Source organism: Ranitomeya variabilis, chromosome 1 (genome assembly GCF_051348905.1).
Source record: "Ranitomeya variabilis isolate aRanVar5 chromosome 1, aRanVar5.hap1, whole genome shotgun sequence".
In the NCBI taxonomy this organism is placed as follows: domain Eukaryota; kingdom Metazoa; phylum Chordata; class Amphibia; order Anura; family Dendrobatidae; genus Ranitomeya; species Ranitomeya variabilis.
This window is the reverse complement of record NC_135232.1, coordinates 218,386,209-218,404,981: the sequence shown is the minus strand read 5'-3', so window position 1 is coordinate 218,404,981 and position 18,773 is coordinate 218,386,209. Positions and strand designations below refer to the sequence as shown.

Here is an 18,773-nt window from a genome sequence, read left to right as displayed (position 1 = left end):
GTTCAGTCCTTGGGCCCCTGCTCTTCTCCATTTACACCTTTGGCCTGGGACAGCTTATAGAAACTCATGGCTTTCAGTATCACCTCTATGCTGATGACACACAGATCTACATCTCTGGAGCAGATATCACCTCCCTACTAACCAGAATCCCTCAATGTCTGTCCACTATTTCATCCTTCTTCTCCGCTAGATTTCTGAAACTTAACATGGACAAAACAGAATTCATCATCTTTCCCCCATCTCACGTGACCCCCCCAACGAACCTATCCATTACAGTAAATGGCTGCCCACTCTCCCCAGTCCCACAAGCTCGCTGCCTCGGGGTTATCCTTGACGCTGATCTCTCCTTCAAACCACATATCCAAGCCCTTTCCACTTCCTGCCGACTTCAACTCAAAAATATTGCACGAATCCGTTCATTCCTCAACCAAGAATCTGCAAAAACCCTAGTCCATGCCCTCATCATCTCTCGCCTTGACTACTGCAACCTCCTGCTCTGTGGCCTCCCCTCAAACACTCTCGCACCCCTCCAATCTATTCTAAACTCTGCTGCCCGACTAATCCACCTGTCCCCCCGCTATTCTCCGGCCTCTCCCTTCTGTCAATCCCTTCACTGGCTCCCCATTGCCCAGAGACTCCAGTACAAAACCCTAACCATGACGTACAAAGCCATCCACAACCTGTCTCCTCCTTACATCTGTGACCTCATCTCCCGGTACTTTCCTACACGCAACCTCCGATCCTCACAAGATCTCCTTCTCTACTCCCCTCTTATCTCCTCTTCTCACAATCGTATACAAGATTTCTCTCGCGTATCACCCCTACTCTGGAACCCTCTACCACAACACATCAGACTCTCGCCCACCATCGAAACCTTCAAAAAGAATCTGAAGACCCACCTCTTCCGACAAGCCTACAACCTGCAGTAACCACCGATCGACCAAACCGCTGCATGACCAGCTCTACCCTCACCTACTGTATTCTCACCCATCCCTTGTAGATTGTGAGCCTTCGCGGGCAGGGTCCTCTCTCCTACTGTACCAGTTATGACTTGTACTGTTCAAGATTATTGTACTTGTTTTTATTATGTATACCCCTCCTCACTTGTAAAGCGCCATGGAATAAATGGCGCTATAACAATAAATAATAATAATAATATAAAAAACAAAAACAAACAAGTTTCCTGATATCTTTAGTAACAGATTGCGTGCCTGGGTAATTACGTAATCAAGCAAGTAATATCGCTGAAAGTTCCAGAAACCTCGAAAATTATTACAAACTTAGTGTAGCCACAATTTTGCCCACTAGTGTATCTATGCAAAGTGATTTTTGGAGACAAAGGCGCCATTTTGATTGAGAACAACACACTGGGGACAGTTTAGTTGCAAAAAATCACATGACAGGTTCCCTTTAATTATGGAGCTACAATTCTGACAGTTCATACATGGATACATTAGACCTCAGTTTTCCTTTTCAATAAATGAACTTAGGTGGATGTTTTAAAAAGTTTTTCATCGCCATGAAAACAAGAACAGACATGAGAAAGGAAAAATAAATTGGTTGAAGAAAAGCGTACATTTATCTCCATATTTGATGAGCATTCTATTTTGATTACAAGATCTATCAATAAATATTGGAGTTTGTTGCAGCATGGTTTACTTTTTAAACATTCCCCTAAGTTAATTTGCTGTAAAGGAAAAACACTGTGCAACAACTTGGTGCGGTCTGAAATAAGTACGGTAATCCAAAATTGCCAAAACCAGTTTTTGGTTTTTTGGTTTTTTTTGAGACCTCGTAACAAAGGTACTAACCCATGTTTGAACTGTCAAAATTGTTGATCCATAATTAAAGACTACCACATATCCCATGCCACTATGGACACAAAAATAACAATAAAGTGTTTTTCTAATTGTAAAAGTGTAATTCCGCCAATGTGGTATTATTTTTTTTTTTTTAAATGCCCATGTGGGCCAAACGTCAGGCAGCGTAAAGGTGCAACTTGCTGAACAAAAAAGCCATCGAAATGACAGCTACACAATTTTGGAAACCTAAACATATGCTTTCAGAATTAAAATGAATGGTACTTGAAGTGGTTTGTACAAACAAAATATCGGATAAAAAAGTTATTACAAAGAGAAGTATATTGGATGTTTTCTCTTTATACGGTTTCACCAAAAGGGTTAAATTATAGATGTAACTTTATTGTAGGTTTGTAAATATTACATGAAATGCATTTTTATAGTACACTTGTCACAGGTTCCTTCTCCGGTATCACACAATCAACAGAGCAAGAGAATAGTGAACAATTCCAGAACCTTTATTTAGGCAAAAACACGAAAGGTCCATATAATCCACCACACTGAGGATCCAACAATCCAGCACACAGAGGATAAAAAATGGTCCATATGCTTCCCCTTCTCTCTGATGTGCTGTCTTCACTTCACTTCATAGTTCCAAACAAGACTGATCTGTCTCACCTCCCCATTCACAGGTTAGGGGGGGTGGGTCGCAGGGGCTCATTGTTTCAACAAGCTAGGTCAACATGTCATTAGCATATTAGCAAACAACATTATTCACTGACCCTGTGGAGAGATAACAATACAGAACTGTGGGGAGAATATCAGATGGCAAATAACTCAACACCATGAAAATAAGTAAAATAGAAATATACACAAAATGATACCCACATAACATATCACACCATCACAACCTCTCCCCCCTCATAATAAGTGAGCACGCCATTAGGTCTACACAGACACCTGGCCTGCTCACTTTAGTCCACTTTGCTTCACTGTTTATAGTTCCTTGTACAGTGGCAGGGGTTGCAATAATCATGAGCACTTGTTGTCCATAAATTCCCGGGTCCTGGCTTTATGGTCATACCAGGTTTTTTGTCTGGACTGGGCCGTTCGCTGATGTTCATTAGCCAAGGTAGCTAGCTGGGCGAGACAGTCTCTGAACTCTAGAACGTAGGGAATGATGGGCGTTCCGGTATCTGCGATATATCCCTCCAATTGTTCTTTCAGAAGAGTGAGAGGCCCACGGACCTTCTGCTCCCACAAAGTGACTTTGTAACTCCCCAATGTCATTTCCGAGGAGGATATCTGCAGGAAGTCCTCCCATAACGCCAATCCATCACAGTTTTTCTCCAAAACCATAATCCAAACGTACCAAAGCTCGCTGTATATATTTGCGGACACCCCCCTGCCAGGACAATGGGAATTCCCGAGCCCTGGTGAATTGCCTCGGGTCGAACCACACGGGGGTCCGCGATAGTCAGGAATGCCCCCGTGTCTCTAAATCCCGACACTTTGTATCCATCAATTAAGTCATCCTGCAGGTGGCAATGCCGTTGCTCTGTATTTCTGATGGACAAAGGCCGGAGTCCGTACACTCCAGGAGGGGTATCTATGGTGCCGTGGTCGGTGGTCCACTCTTCCTCAGGTGGGATGGAAGTCACAAGATGCACTGGACGAGGTGGGGCTGCGTGGGGCTCCCTCCGAATCCTTGAGGGACAGCTAGACTGCAAATGTCCAGGTTGCCCACACCCGTAACATCTCTCTGTGATACACCCAGGTCGTGGTCGGAACTGTTGGGGCCCAGGATTATGAGCTGTGATTGTCATCGGCCTGTGGCTGGGTGGAGGGGCAGATATAATCGGAGGGGGACGGGGCGTGGGAGAAGGCCGTGGTTCATTGTCCAGAAGCCTCCTCCATTGCGGTCGGATAGTAAGGGTTTCATCGGCCAGGGCTGCAGCTCTATCCACGGTGCACGGCGTGCGCTCCTGGACCCATTCCCGTACCTCTGCAGGGCACTTGGCAAGAAATTGTTCTATAAGGAACGCCTGTATAACATCTTCCACAGTAAAGGCGTTTTCTGCTTCCAGCCATCTCCAACATGCCTGGGACATCTTATGTGCATACATCCTAAACGATCCCCCCGTAGTGCATGGGAGGTCTCGGAACTTGGCCCTATATGAGTCTGGGGTGATAGCATGGTAATCCAGGATAGTCTGCTTTACAATGTTATAATCCCGGTTCTGCTGTGAGTCAATGGTTCGGTAAGCCTCCACGAGGCTACCGTTCAGGAGTTCCACTAACAAACGCATCCAGCCAGAGTGGGGCACCTCCATCACAGCACACTGCTGCTCAAAGTCCTTGAAGAACCCCTCCACATCTCCGGAAGCCTCATCAAATGGCTTAAACTCTGTCCGGGTGATCCGTACAGGCTCCCGGATCGTTGGGTTTACATTCCACATTGTGTTACTCCCTCTTTCAAGCTCCATTGCTTCTTGTCTCCGCTGTGCCCGGCTGGCAGCCTCCTCCTTGTACTCCTGAGAGACGCCTGGGCCCAGAACCGCCATCTCTTCTTCGTACCACACCACCCACTGGCTTTTTGGGGTGGGGGTCCTTGTCTCCAGTGCTCGTCCTTCAGACATATGGGAGGATGTGGCCAGGCTGGCACCCACCAGTAGGTCAATTAAGGCCTCTTTAGTCAGTCCCTGGTAGTTCAGGCCCAAGTCTCTGGCTCTCTCCTGTAAACTGGATACAGTCCAATTTCTGTACTAACTCTGTGTGTGGTTCTCCATTAGGTTACGCTCTGTTGATCCCGCTGCTTGCCACCAGTTGTCACCGGTTCCTTCTCCGGTATCACACAATCAACAGAGCAAGAGAATAGTGAACAATTCCAGAACCTTTATTTAGGTAAAAACACAAAGGGTCCATATAATCCACCACACTGAACATACAACAGTCCAACAATCCAGCACACAGAGGATAAAAAATGGTCCATATGCTTCCCCTTCTCTCTGATGTGCTGTCTTCACTTCATAGTTCCAAACAAGACTGATCTCTGTCTCACCTCCCCATTCACAGGTTAGGGGGGTGGGTCACAGGGGCTCATTGTTTCAACAAGCTAGGTCAACATGTCATTAGCATATTAGCAAACAACATTATTCACTGACCCTGTGGAGAGATAATACAGAACTGTGGGGAGAATATCAGATGGCAAATAAAAACTCAACACCATGAAAATAAGTAAAATAGAAATATACACAAATTGATACCCACATAACCTATCACACCATCACAACCTGCTTTCTATAATGCAATAATGGAAAGGTATTATAAGGATATGTGCCCATGGTCCGGAGTTGCTGCGGGTTTGACGCTGTGTATCTATGCAGTGTTAAACCCGTAGCGTCCAGATGTTACAGCATAGTGGATGAGATTTCAAGAAATTCCATGCCCACTATGCGTCCACAGATGCCCGCGGAGACTGACATGCGGCGCGTCTCTCAAGACAGCAGCATGTCAATTTCTCTTGCGGAGACGATAGTAGAATGTATTGGATGCAGTAATTCTACACGGTTCAGTGAACACCTGCAGCTTTACCTGCCTTCAATAGGTGGCAGCACTTTGGACTTGGCAAACATGGTATATCTGGTGCCTGGATTGGTGCTGGGTCACGTGGTGGGCGCCATTATAAGGAAGGAATAGAAGAAAGATTGCAGGCTTGATAAAAGGGAGAGGTCCCCTGAAACGTTGCCACAGATCTGCTTCCATCATCATCCGTCAGTGTCTCTGCCCTCCTGCTCTATTCATGAAAGGGTGCATCTGCACAGGGATCACCCACACTGAGGATTTATCTGCAAGGCGGAAGCTTGTTGAAGCCCGTACTGTAATCTAGATGATTTGTTCTCAGTGGTGAATATACTGCAAAGTTATTTCTATTATTTGTATATATATATATATATATACAGATGAAATAATATTGGATAGATTATGAAAAAAAAACAACCTCCTATTCCGTTTTTTTGTTTTGCATAAACTATAGTCAGTTGGTGTGTTACTTCTATGCAGCTATTTTATGTGGTAGTTTAGTATTAAATGAGCCTTTTTTTCAGTTTTTGGATTACATTTATAGAAGTAATCATGAATGTCTGATGGGTGTGGTGTTTTCATAAGGCATCTCCAGTGTTTTTTTTAATTTTTTATTTGCAGCTCTAGATTGGTGCTACTAATCCACTAATTACTAAGTTCCCTGCCACTAGTATTATATTTGCCACTCGCTGTCTTCAGCTCTTCCCAGTGCTCCTCTAATCTTGTGCCGACAACTTCTGATTAACTTCGTCAGAGATGACTGTCTCAAGCTCTTGGTGCAAGTCTGAGAGCCAGAAAGAGACTCTCATAGTTGCATTGAAAAGTAACCTCGGAGACCGACTGGAGCAGCGGAAGACAGCGGATAAGACTAGGTTCAGGGACCTTGTATATAACCTTACTAGTACTATTCCAGCACTGCAATATAAAAACAAAAACGCAGGAGTAGTGCCTTAAGCCCCCATGTATAATCGTTTTATATACAGTTATATCAAATATACTTTATGTACGGATTAAATAAACATGGAATGTAACTTTCTTCACAAAAATCTGAGTCAGTGTTTTTTTTTTTTTTTTATGAATTGGGTCATGTGCCAGGTTCCGTTTTGTTGCCCTCTGAACCAGTCTTTAGTTTAGACTCGGCTTTCTTTTATGTGAGCCTTCTTTCTGCTGCTTTTCAATATAAAATGACATTCACAGCAGCTTTTTTCATTCCGTAATTGTGTTTTTCCGTCATCCCTTTTTTCTCTTCCTATTAGGGTTCAAAGTGTGAAGTACATGTGAAAAATGGTAGTGTGTATGAAGGTGTTTTTAAAACCTATAGTCCTAAGGTAAGTGAAGTTATGTTCATCAACTGGTATAAAATAACCGTATAAAATAGGGGAAAAAATCCATAAGGCAGGTTTTTGCCGATACAGAGCATTTCAGGAATTTCATTCTGCAGTGTTATGTAAATGCAGTACAATGATAACTTGGTGACAACATTTTGATCGGTGGTCATCCATACAGGGGGTATAACATGTCTACCTATACCCTTTTTAAAAAGCCGGATTTATGTCATGTTAATTCTTGGTATGATATGGAGCCGTGTCATTCTATGTACCCATCGGCTGCCCCTGTGACTCAATACCAGGCCGCTGACAGGTTATGGCAGTCAGGGGTCTGTTGAAAACCCTGTGCCTGACATGCTCCGTTGAGTGTGGGGGAAGGGGAGTTTAACTCACGACATTTAAAGTATATATACTTCATGGAAGGGAAATACTTCCTGACCAATGAAGTGTGTATATATACATCATGGCAATTACCGGGAGTAAAGGAGCTGTGCTCAGACGATTGCTGCAGGGTGTTCAGCTTACATGACAGCTGACACCTGTCTCTCACGGCTAGGAGCAATGCCTGCACCGCTCCCGGCAGCTTAACCCCCTAAATGCTGCAATCGATATTGCACGAGGAACGGCTTAAAAAATTAAACAAATTGTTCATGTGGCGTTGATTTGCCATACTACCTCCCAAAGATTGCAGTCATGCTCGACTCACATTTATCCTGCACTCTACGCTGAGTGCGTACACCGAGGTTTCCGTGTAAATCTCTGAAACACGTGATTCAGATGGAACCCCCGGCGTAAGATTCCCTGTAATGAGGCAGATGGAGGCACTCTGGACACCATCTGATCTGTGATCCGGCTGTGACAATCTTTTTAGGCGTGCATAAAAGTTCAGTCGGCCACAATTTTGTTCTCTTCTGAAAAGGACACTGCCGAACAGAGGCCAGACTAACTCTGCTGCCTCATTATAATGAATTGATCCCTTGGGGGTTTCATCTGAATCACGTCATTCGGAGATTTAGATGAAACTCGTATGTAAGTGCTCAATGTAAAGCACAGGATAAATGTGATCTAAAATGTTATAAAAAAAAAAAAAAGCTTCAACTCAAAAAAATAAAATAAAATTGGTCCTCGCTCAGGTTCGTCATCTGTTAGCGGAAATATAGTGGACTTCCATGTTACAAAGGCTCTGGAAAAGCATTATGGCTCCGCGTCCCTCAAAAGAAATTAAGCAAATTCTGCAATTCCAAATGCCCCCACCCTATTGAGCACCACAATGTGCTTAATCCACATTTAGCGTCCACATGTTTGGCATTTCTTTAGCTATGAGAGCCTGCCTAATTTATGGGTGTGTATCCAGAAGCTTGAGGTGGGCGCAATGAACTGATCACTACAGCATACCGGGCCTTCAATAGCAAATCTGCAATTTTCACTCAGCAGCATCCACTGCTACTTCTTTATGGAAAGCACCCATGGAGTCAAATCATCACTACACCTGTAGATGAATGCCCAAAGAGGTATAATTTCCAAAATGGGGTCACCTGAGGGGGAAGGGGGGGATTCTGCTCTTCTAGCACTTAGGGGCTCTGTACATGCCGCAAACTATTCTAGGAAAATCTGTGCTTCAGGAGGCGAATAGCCCTCTGTCCCTCCGGACTTTTGCCGTGTGGCTAAGTAGTACTGTACATCCATATTTCGGGTATGTCTACATTCAGCAGAAATTGTGGGATAAATTTTGGTGCCTTTTTTTTTTTTTTTACCCATCTCCCTGTATGAAAATGTAAAATCTTTGGCTAAAACAAAATAAACAAATGGTTTAAAATTTTGTGACACACATCATCCTATCAATACGATCACTGCGCCCCTAGATGAAGAGAGCTATAGTTTGTAAAATGGGGTCACTTATGGGGGGGTTCTGCTGTTTTGGCACCTCAGGGTCTCTCCAAGTGGGTCATGGCACCCGCAAATTATAACCGTGAAATCTGCACTATATATGGCGCTCCTTCCTTTCTGAGCTCTGCACTGTGCCGGATAAGCATTTCCCGATTTACATATAGGGTATAGGCGCACTCAGAAGAAATTGTACAACAAATTAAGAGATCCATTTTTTTCCCCTATTCGCCCTTAAATAAAATTTAAACTTGGGGCTAAAACAACATTTTAGTGGTAAAAGTGTTTTCTTTCTTCACTGCCCAATGGTATAAAATTCTGTGAGGCACATGTGATATGATCACTGCACCCCAAGATTAATTCAATGTGGGGTGTATTTTGTAAAACGAGGTCATTTATTGGGGGTTTCTGCTGTTCTGGCACCTCAGGGACTCTGCCAATGTGACATGGCACCCTCAATTAGAAGGGTTAAAAGTTGATCAGCGGTTTCTAACTAACTAAAATTGTTTAAAAAATGATGCAGATGGGAAATTTTATCTATAAATTATTTTGTATAGCATGACTGGTTTAAGGATTTAAAAATTTTAAGTTTGAAAATTTCAAGATTTTCTCAAAATTTCTGATATCTTCAGATTTTCTTAAAAAATTGTAATTTATATCGAACAAATTTTACCACTATCATGAAGTATAATGTCACAAAGAAAGTCTCAATCCGTGTGAGCTGTTGAAACGTTCCAGAGTTATTACCACATAGTGACAGTGGTCAGAATTGTAAAATTTGCCCTGGTCATGAAGGTGAAAACGGGCTCTGGAGTGAAGGGGTTAAAGTATGAAGTGGAAAAAAAAAACCCCATAAATATACTCGCCCCTCGTTTTTATTTCAGTAAAAATAGATATTAAGAAAATAAACACCACATTCTATCAACGCATCTATAAAAGTCTGATCTATAAAAATCGAAAATTTAATTAATGTTGGAGTCCTGGGTTCAAATCCCACTAAGGACAAAATATGCAAGGATTTGATGAGGTCTGTAAAGCGCTGTGCAATTAATGGTTCTATAAAGCACGTAAAATAAATTATCTTGCTCGTAAAGAGAAAATAATTCAAGTTGCAAAATAAAATAAGTAAGAAGGGAATACAATGTCACAGCTATTTCAAAATGATGTCAGTATGAAATAATAATAATAAAAAAAACCTCCCACACCTCCATCGACTTTAAAATGAAACCGTTACAGATCTCAGGAAAATGGCGACACAAGGCAAATTTTAAAACTTATTTTGCAAAATCTCCCATTTTCTTTTAACTAAAATAATAATTATGGGATCTCTGTAATTGCACTGACCTGGACAGTCGTGATGCCAGGTCGTTTTTGCCACACGATGTAGGTCGAAGAAACGGTTTCCCAGTTTCCAGAAATCCCTATCGGGACTGTGGGGTTTTTTTCTTTTTCTTTTTTTTTTTTTTTTAAATTTCACTGCACTTCAAATTACCGTATGTAATAAAATAAATGGCGTATTAAAAAAAAATGTTATGGCCCTTGGAAAAAGGGTGCAAGATTTTGTTAATTCTCAACAATCTGATAATTATTTTTAATTTATTTTCTGAATAATAATAATAATAATAATAATAATATAATCGCTTTTGTAATCTTCCCTGACGGAGCCTCTGTGCTCTGAAAGCTTGCAAACGTAATTTTTCTGGTTAGCCAATAAAGGTATCACTCTTCGAATAGTCATTTTTGGGCATAAAAGTATTTATATTAATACAGTAAGTTTCATTTGTAAGAATTGCAATGATTTGATTATTGTGTTAGGTATTGGGGTATATTCAAACCGCTTCATTCAGACGTCAGCGCAGCCACAGAGTTTTCCCAGATAAAAACACCGGTATTTGTTTTCTTGAGGCGGCTTCTCCAGCGGTTTTGCGGTCGTTCTTGCAGCTTTTCCTCTGCACACTGTTAAGTATGAGCATGTCCGAACCCTGAAGCGGTTAAGTCGCATTAGGCTGAATGTGTGCGCAGCATTGTTGTTTGACATTGCTGTGCGCTATCTTCAAGTAGAAACGTACTAGCACTGCCTCAGAGTAAGTGTAAAGTGCAGTGAGGTCAGCCGGTCACTGATCATTGCTTAGAAGCGTGAGATTCGCACGAAGCTGCTGTAATTCCTGGTAGATCACTACAAAGAACCCCAATATGTGTATGCATTAGGTGCCTGCCCCTTATACTTATTTTGGTTTTGGAATAGCTGTTCACGATGTTCATTTTGGGTCACCTTTTGCTGCACTTTCTGTGGAATCCCCCACTAGAAAGACGCACCATGTTTCTGACAGCCTGTTGAGTTGAGGGACATATTTGTGACCATTCTTAGTTGGTCAGGATTTTTGGTTAGAATGAATGATATATATATATCTTGGTATTGTGTTAGCTATTAAAAGGTATCAACCACTGAAGACTCTCAATTCTAAATATTTTTCTGTCCACTGGCTAACTGAAAAGATGGTAACAAATTGCAGGCTTTTGAGACTACTCCGGTCCGGTCTAGCCTGATGAAGGGATCTGAGTAGTCTCGAAAGCTTGCAATTTGTTACTAGTTAGCCATTAAAGGGTATCAACCACTGAGGACTCAATTCTAAGTATTTGGTTAGAATGAAGAATCCTGAATTTTTATTTGATGTCTTCTCTTTTTCAGTGCGACTTAGTGCTTGATGCAGCTCATAGGAAAATTAAAGACTTTACTGCAGGGCCAAAGCGTGAAGACATTGTGGACAGTATCTTATTCAAGGCTTCCGATTTTGTTATGGTTCATTTTAAAGATATGGATGTGAATTATGCAAAAAGAGGTATGATTTTTTTTTTCCTCTTAACCCCTACTTGATGTAGCATGCATTTACATCCTTTGTCGTGTGGGGATGTGTAGATCGGGCTCAGTAACTGAGCTTGCTCCATACACCATGGGTGCTGGCTGTGTTTTACATTGCTTCTCCTGCCTCTAACAGCAGAGACTAGCGCTAATGACATCTGATCAATGCTGTGACGCCGCGCCATTCTCTGCAGCAGTGTTTAAGTAGTTGTGATTGCCAAATTGGGCACCCATTGTCTTTTAAAAACTAGAACTTGTCCCAAAAATAAAAAATAAGCAATTGTATGGCCTTGTTGACACAAAAAATGTAAAAGTTAGAAAGAGGGGAAGAAAAAAGTGCAAATCTTAAAAAATAGCCCTCTTTCTCTTTGCTGTCGCTGTCCTTCTGCTTGCTTAGGAAGGTAATTCACATGAAGCATGCAGGAGGACAGCGATTGTGCCGAGAGAGGAAATTCCAAGGCAAGACCGCACTGCGCACAGGGCATGTAGGACTTATATACAGCTTGTTTAGACTGCTGTAAAAGAGGCAGTAAAGTTGGTGTCCATTGTTTATATTGGTTAAAACCTGGTGGTTCCCTTTAATAACATAATCACACTCCTAAATTCAGATGCAGGTTTCCACTTTCTTAAAATATTTCACCAAGATTTGTTGGGAGGAAGGGCATTCTGTTGATACACTTGAAAATCTTGTATTTAATATGTGATTTTACTCAACCCAATTTAAAGGGAGTCTTTCACCCAGAAAACGTAGTTTCCTTATAATGTCATATAGATGACTTGGCCTTTATAAACTTCATACCTGTAGTAATAGATTTCATGACTTTTTAATTTTCCATTTAAAAAAAATATTTTATTGCAGTAGCAATGTCCTCTGTGCATGGCCAAGGACTCGGTGGGCCCTCAGTTGGCAAGCGCTACCTGAATTGAATCCCCAGCTCTCAGAACCTCCCTCATGCTGCAGGACTTTCCAGCTCTCCTGGCTGGTGTGGCCGTTGGATTCACACAGGATCGTACAGTAAAAGCGGGTCGATGCAGACAGGAGAGATCGATGAGACATCACTTACCCTGACCTTGTGTGAGATCACACTTGCTGAGCTCCTTCATTGTTGGTGCAAATGTTCATTGTTGGGGATTCAGTTTCTGCACTGCTCAATCTGGGCAAGCAAACAGGGTCAATCATGCCAAGGGGTAGTGCTGACTGTGGGATATTGCACCCAGCATTTGCATATGTAAGAAAACATATTCTTATGTAAAACCAAAGTAATGAAATTTGTATTTCAGGTCTAATTTTTAAAGGGGCCAATTCGTTACATAACCGTAAGTGGTTGATTTTTGGTTATGACAGACTCCCTTTAAAAGGAAGCTCTCATCAGAAACTGACCTATTGTTTTAAATCAGGATTTTGTGTTTGCATGTATTTTTAAAAACCTTTTGATTTTTTGTGATGATAATAGGGGTTGTTCACTAATCAGGTAACCCCCTTCACAATCACGGTTTCTCCCCCAGTAAAGCAATAACGCCTATAATGTCCTTTGGTGCCGTTTCAGCTAGGTTGGCACTGATTATCCTGGGGCTCCTGGGATATTATCAAATCCGACATCCAGAGGCAGTGAGAGCTGCTACTGTTCTCATTTCCTTATGATGTCTGATTTGTCTGAAGGAGGGGACAGTAAAGCGGTGCTGGGATTTGTGGCATAATAGTGGTACGTGGGAGAACCAGTGCCGTCAACATTGCAGCAGCACCAGAGATGAGAATTGGTGTTTTTTACTTTACGTGGGTGAAACCCAGTGATTGAGAAGGGGGTTGTCTGAGAAAAGTACAACCCGTTTAAAGGGAGCCTATCATGTTGGATAACGCCATTATCCTTCAGATATAAGGTTAATTTGCAGGTTGCTGGCCTCTGTACTGTACAGCAACCGGGAGAAAATGAACTTCATTCCTTACAGGAGCTGTCTGCTTTCAGTCAAACGGGCATGCCTCGTGTGACTACAGTCACCTCTCACAGCACTGTGTGCCGTGGTTGTAAGCATGACTGTCCCTTTGCCTGAAAGCTGGGTCAGCAGTGCAGTCAGCTGTCAGTACCGATGCATACTTACTGTTCACATCGCTGTGAGCAGCAGTTGTGACTGTAGCCGTGCCAGCATGCCTATATAACTGAAAGCCATTGGCTCCCTGCAGGACTAAAGTTAAAGGGAACCTGTCACCCCAAAACTTGTCTATAAGCTGCGGCCACCGCCATCAGGGGCTTATCTACAGCATTCTATAATGCTGTAGATAAGCCCCCGATGTAACCTGAAAGATAAGAAAAACAAGTTAGATCACCCAGGGGTGGTCCCGCTGCGGTCCGGTCCGATGGGCGTCACGGTCCGGGGCCTCCCATCTTCATGCGATGACGTCCTCTTCTTTGTTTCCTGTCGTGGCTCCTGCACAGGCGTACTTTTATCTGCCCTTTTGAGGGCAGAGGAAAGTACTGCAGTGCGCAGGTGTTGGGCCTCTCTGACCTTTCCCGGCGCCTGCGCACTGCAGTACTTTGCTCTGCCCTCAACAGGAGCCGAGACAGGAAGCAAAGAAGAGGATGACATCGTATGAAGATAGGAGGTGCCGGACCTGGACTGCGACGCCCATTGGACCGGACCGCATCGGGGACCGCCCCTGGGGTGAGTATAATCTAACCTGCTTTTCTTATCTTTCAGGTTACATGGGGGGCTTATCTACAGCATTACAGAATGCTGTAGATAAGCCCCTGATGCCGGTAGCCTTAGCTCATAAGCAAATTTTGGGGTGACAGATTCCCTTTAATTCTCTACTGGCTGCCTCACTTTCAGTATGGGCACCTTGCTAATGCTATTATCCTGCAGATTAACCCGGTGTCTGTAAGTTAATGGCATTATACAACGTGACGCTTTCCCTTTACAAATAAAAAAACATTATAATCTTGAAAATTTTCTTACTGGCACCTTGGGCTGCTTTTTTAGCCTCCTACATCCTGTCCTTTCTGATTGAGTTTCTAGCCAAGCTTCTTGTTAAGGGCAGGATTAAAATGACAGGTAACAACTGTTTACAGGTGATAACACAAGATCCAGCAATCCTTCTGATCCCCTTCCCTGCTCAATGACCTTTGCACACGCTCATTAGATACTTCAATACGAAAGGTGGCATTGGGGTCTTCAAACATTTGTATTTAATGTCCATGTGGTGTTTCCTGAAACATGAAGCTAGTCCTAAAAAAAAAAAAAAAAAGAGCAAGATTTCCGGATTTTATTGTGAATTCATATTGTAATATTAAAATGTCAAGTTTTTTTAAATATTTTCATTACTGTTTGAAATTTTAAAAGAAACCCATCAAAATTGTCATAAGTTCATTTCTCCACCCATAAGATCAAAGTCCAAATGCTTGTCTGGTCACCCAAATTAACAGCTTCATGCGCCACTTAGAGGTCCTATGGGGGGGGTTACTAGGCTTTTAAAAAGTAGCATATGTACTATGTTATGTATCCCTTTCATAGAGCTGCTCCCAAGAGTGGTCATTGATCACTAGACACACACTGATATTTCGTATCTTAAAAATAAAAAATGAGTTGTTTGTCTTTATTGGCTACAGTTGAGGAGTTCTGAAAATGTAACCATATTTCTTTTCACGTTTTGTCTTTTTTAAGATGGATTCACGGACTCTGGTATATCTTCTAAAGTGAATGGTGAGCACAAGGAGAAAGACCTGGAACCGTGGGATGGGGGCGATGGCCTTATTAGTAGCAGTGTGTCTGCCAATAGTGAGGAGCTGGAGTCTTTAGATACAGATGTAGTAAGTAATGAGTGTCCTGATTGTTGTACTAGTATATAATGCAAGTATTTATCTCATTGTATAAAAATGTTTCTGATGACGATCACTTACATTTTAGGTTCTGACTGAGCTATTGTATTCATGTATGCGTGGATTTGCCACTGTTAATCTTTAGGACAAGGAGTGATGGTTTCCAGAGCAGTGTCATGTACCCAATTTTTTCAGAACATACAAGGCTACAGTGTAAAGGAAGGTGTAGGAGAGAAGTCTGCAATACCAATGCCTCTGAAACTGAGGCGCCAGCTCCAAGGAGGGCAATTTTCATAGTCGCCAAAAGCTTCACAATTCTTAATTTGGTTGCAGCAATCTCTAGTTTAACAATATAATTAACTCATTCTCTGTTTACTATCTAACATCAGGAGTCAAAATAAATGGAGAAGTTTTCTTAATTGGTGAGGCCCAGGCACCTAGGTCTTTCTGATCTGGCCCTGGCTTCGTTTTTCATTTGAAGCCAAAATAGAAATCGTTGAGGAGCCCTAGGATAGAATGTTGCATTTAATTCCAGAAGTTTTAGAAGAAGCTACCCAGCTTTCCTGTAATGCGTATCAAAGGTATATACGTAGGGAAATCATCCAGTAAAGCCAAAACTTCTGGGAAGGATTATGGACAGTAGGAATACATACTAATAAATAAATATAACGATTAGAGTGCAGCAGAGGGAGAGCACACCTATATTTGTGTTGACTATACACATTTATATTATGTGGCTGTCCAACCATTCTGGGATTGCACAATTCTGATTGGCAGAACGTCTTCAGATTTCATGTTTAATATGAACCACAGGTGAGGGTTGCTGATATAAATGAATATATTTAAGTGGGTAAAATGTTAATTACGATGCTGGCTACATTTTACTTGTTGAACTATTTGAAGTTAACTTTTGATACTGTATTTGAAGATGATTTTAAGGAAATTCTGTTGTGTGTGATGTGTATGGACATAATGTTACATAGTTCTCATTGTGTACCCTTATGATTTGAAAAGAAAAAATTTAGAAATGTTTTATGTTTTCTTGCATTTAGTCTAATGGTTGGGATCCCAATGAAATGTTTCGATACAATGAAGAAAACTATGGTGTGGTATCAACATATGACAGCAGCCTTTCCTCATATACGTAAGTAGAATTTTTTTATATGTATATTGGTATTAACTAGCCTTTGACTAGAGATGATATCCATCCATCTAACCAGGAGCTGATATGCCAGAAGTTTACGTGCTTGTAAAAGAATCCTCGAGATGTCCAAAGCTATTGGAGAGTAGTTATATACATCCATTCTTGGGTTTCATGAGCCCAGCTTTGTGGATGAACAGCTTTCTTGTGGACCTCCTGTTTCTTAGGAGCTATTTCCAGACACTCAGCGGTTCAGATCTTGTGCTTGTAACCAACCATTCATACTAAAGATGGTTGTGTTTTTGTATTTTTTTTTTTTTCTTAAATCCTGTGAACATTGTTGAATTGCACAGTGTATTAGATACTTGAGTAACTTTTCATGATGCTGTATAAACTTTCTTGCTATAAAAACAGGAACACACTTCTAGAATTTTGTGCCATGTCAACATTCTGTTCCTTGTTAAGACATGAATCCTATATTTTTTTTTTTTAAGCAGTGTTCCTTTAGAAAGGGATAATTCTGAAGAGTATTTAAAGCGCGAAGCCAGAGCTGCACAAATAGCTGAAGAGATTGAGTCCAGCTCCCAGTATAAAGCCCGCGTTGCCTTGGAAAATGATGATCGGTCTGAAGAAGAAAAATACACTGCAGTGCAACGCAACGTGTGTGAGCGAGAAGGACACTCTGTGGCTACTAGGTAGGACTTGGGAACAGGAGCCACTAATATGAAGCGGGTCTTTGTTCTGGCTCACAGAGGCTCCTAAGTGAGCGACCCTCCCACTGTTTTATTATTATTATTATTATTATTTATATAGCACCATTAATTCCATGGTGCTGTACTTGAGAAAGGGGTTACATACAGGGTTATAGATATCGTTTACAGTAAACAGGTTTACAGTGACGGACTGGTACAGATGGGAGAGGACCCTGTCCTTGCGGACTTACATTCTATGGGATAGTGGGGAAGAGACAGAAGGTAGGGGTGAGGCGGCGGCTCTGGCGATGGTGAGGTGGCGGCTCTGGTGGTGGTGAGGCAGCGGCTCGGTTATTGTAGGCTTTCCTGAAGAGATGGGTTTTCAAGTTCCGTCTGAAGGATCCAAGGGTGGTGGATAATCGGACATGTTGAGGCATGGAATTCCAGAGGATGGGGGATATTTGGGAGAAATCTTGGAGGCGGTTGTGTGAGGAACGAATAAGTGTGGAGGAGAGTAGGAGGTCTTGGGATGATGTCCATCCGCCCTATTAGGCAATATGGGAAGGTCTTTATGAGACAACCCCTTTTTAAAATGGTTTAGGGTGTGTTTTTGGGAGTCTGTAACTAACTTTGTTTTATTGTATTTGTTGTTCTGTAAAGGGAAAATAAATATGTTCCGCCTGGACAGAGGAGTAAAGATGGCATGCCATGGAGTAGCCACAGCGTAAGGCAGAATTCACCAAGAATGGGCCAGTCTGGGTCTGGTCCTATTCCTTCAAGAACTGGATCCCATTCTTCAGACTTCAGTCCAAATTCTGGAGCTGATCAAAGAGTAGTTAATGGAGGCAAGTTCCTGAAATTATACATTTGTCTGTATTTAATGATTCTGAAACTCCCTATGACCGCACCAGAGCGGTAATTGTGCACTTCTGCTTCCCGATCATTGCTTGATACCGTTAGTGATATCAATAGTATTAGCTTGTAATTCCCTTTAGATCTTCAAGTTTAAGGTAATAGAGATGTTCACTATTACTTACAATCGGTAAATTCTCAGCATTACTCCCATATTTAATTCATTTACCAAAACTACAGGATTATTGCGAGAAGCCATTTCCCCTCTGTTATTTTACTTTTTCTGTTGACCTGTTTTTTTCCCTCCTTTTCATCCCATATTTTTATTTTTTATACTTTCCTTCATCTCATTTGTTCTGTCAGGTGTTCCCTGGCCATCGCCTTGTCCATCTCCTTCCTCCCGCCCACCTTCTCGCTACCAGTCAGGTCCCAACTCTCTTCCACCTCGGGCAGCCACCCCTACAAGGCCGCCCTCCAGGCCCCCTTCGCGGCCATCCAGGCCCCCGTCTCACCCCTCTGCTCATGGTTCTCCAGCTCCTGTCTCTACTATGCCTAAACGCATGTCTTCAGAAGGTACAACGCCTCTGTTTTTTTTTTTTTTTTGTTTGTTTTGTAAAACCCCTCCACATCCTGCAGCTATGCTTATGGATTTTATAAGACTTTAATCATAACATCTACAGCTTCAATGTTTTGCAACTCCGGTCAGGCTTCCTAATGTAATCTATATAATTTGCTTAAGACTGCTTAGTTGGACTGCAGTTATCCCGTGCACTAGCTCATAGTGAGTCCTGCAAAGCATGATCTGCTTGTCATTGTGTTGCTT

At 42.1% G+C, this 18,773-nt stretch overlaps 1 protein-coding gene across 25 annotated transcripts in view; it reads left to right on the top strand.

Moving 5' to 3' along the window:
- ATXN2 (ataxin 2) overlaps window positions 1-18,773 on the top strand; it is a 177,619-nt gene that overhangs the window by 97,619 nt on the left and 61,227 nt on the right. For 10 of the 25 annotated variants that reach the window (XM_077292713.1, XM_077292724.1, XM_077292722.1 and 7 more), the window contains exons 4-9: window positions 6,638-6,709; window positions 11,283-11,433; window positions 15,111-15,256; window positions 16,318-16,409; window positions 16,904-17,101; window positions 17,759-17,943. In XM_077292713.1, the coding sequence (XP_077148828.1) occupies window positions 6,638-6,709; window positions 11,283-11,433; window positions 15,111-15,256; window positions 16,318-16,409; window positions 16,904-17,101; window positions 17,759-17,943 (844 nt within the window). Of the gene's footprint in view, window positions 1-6,637; window positions 6,710-11,282; window positions 11,434-12,734; window positions 12,771-15,110; window positions 15,257-16,317; window positions 16,410-16,900; window positions 17,102-17,758; window positions 17,944-18,313; window positions 18,524-18,773 lie in introns of all 25 variants that reach the window. The other 15 variants (XM_077292651.1, XM_077292609.1, XM_077292604.1 and 12 more) reach the window with 6 other exon arrangements.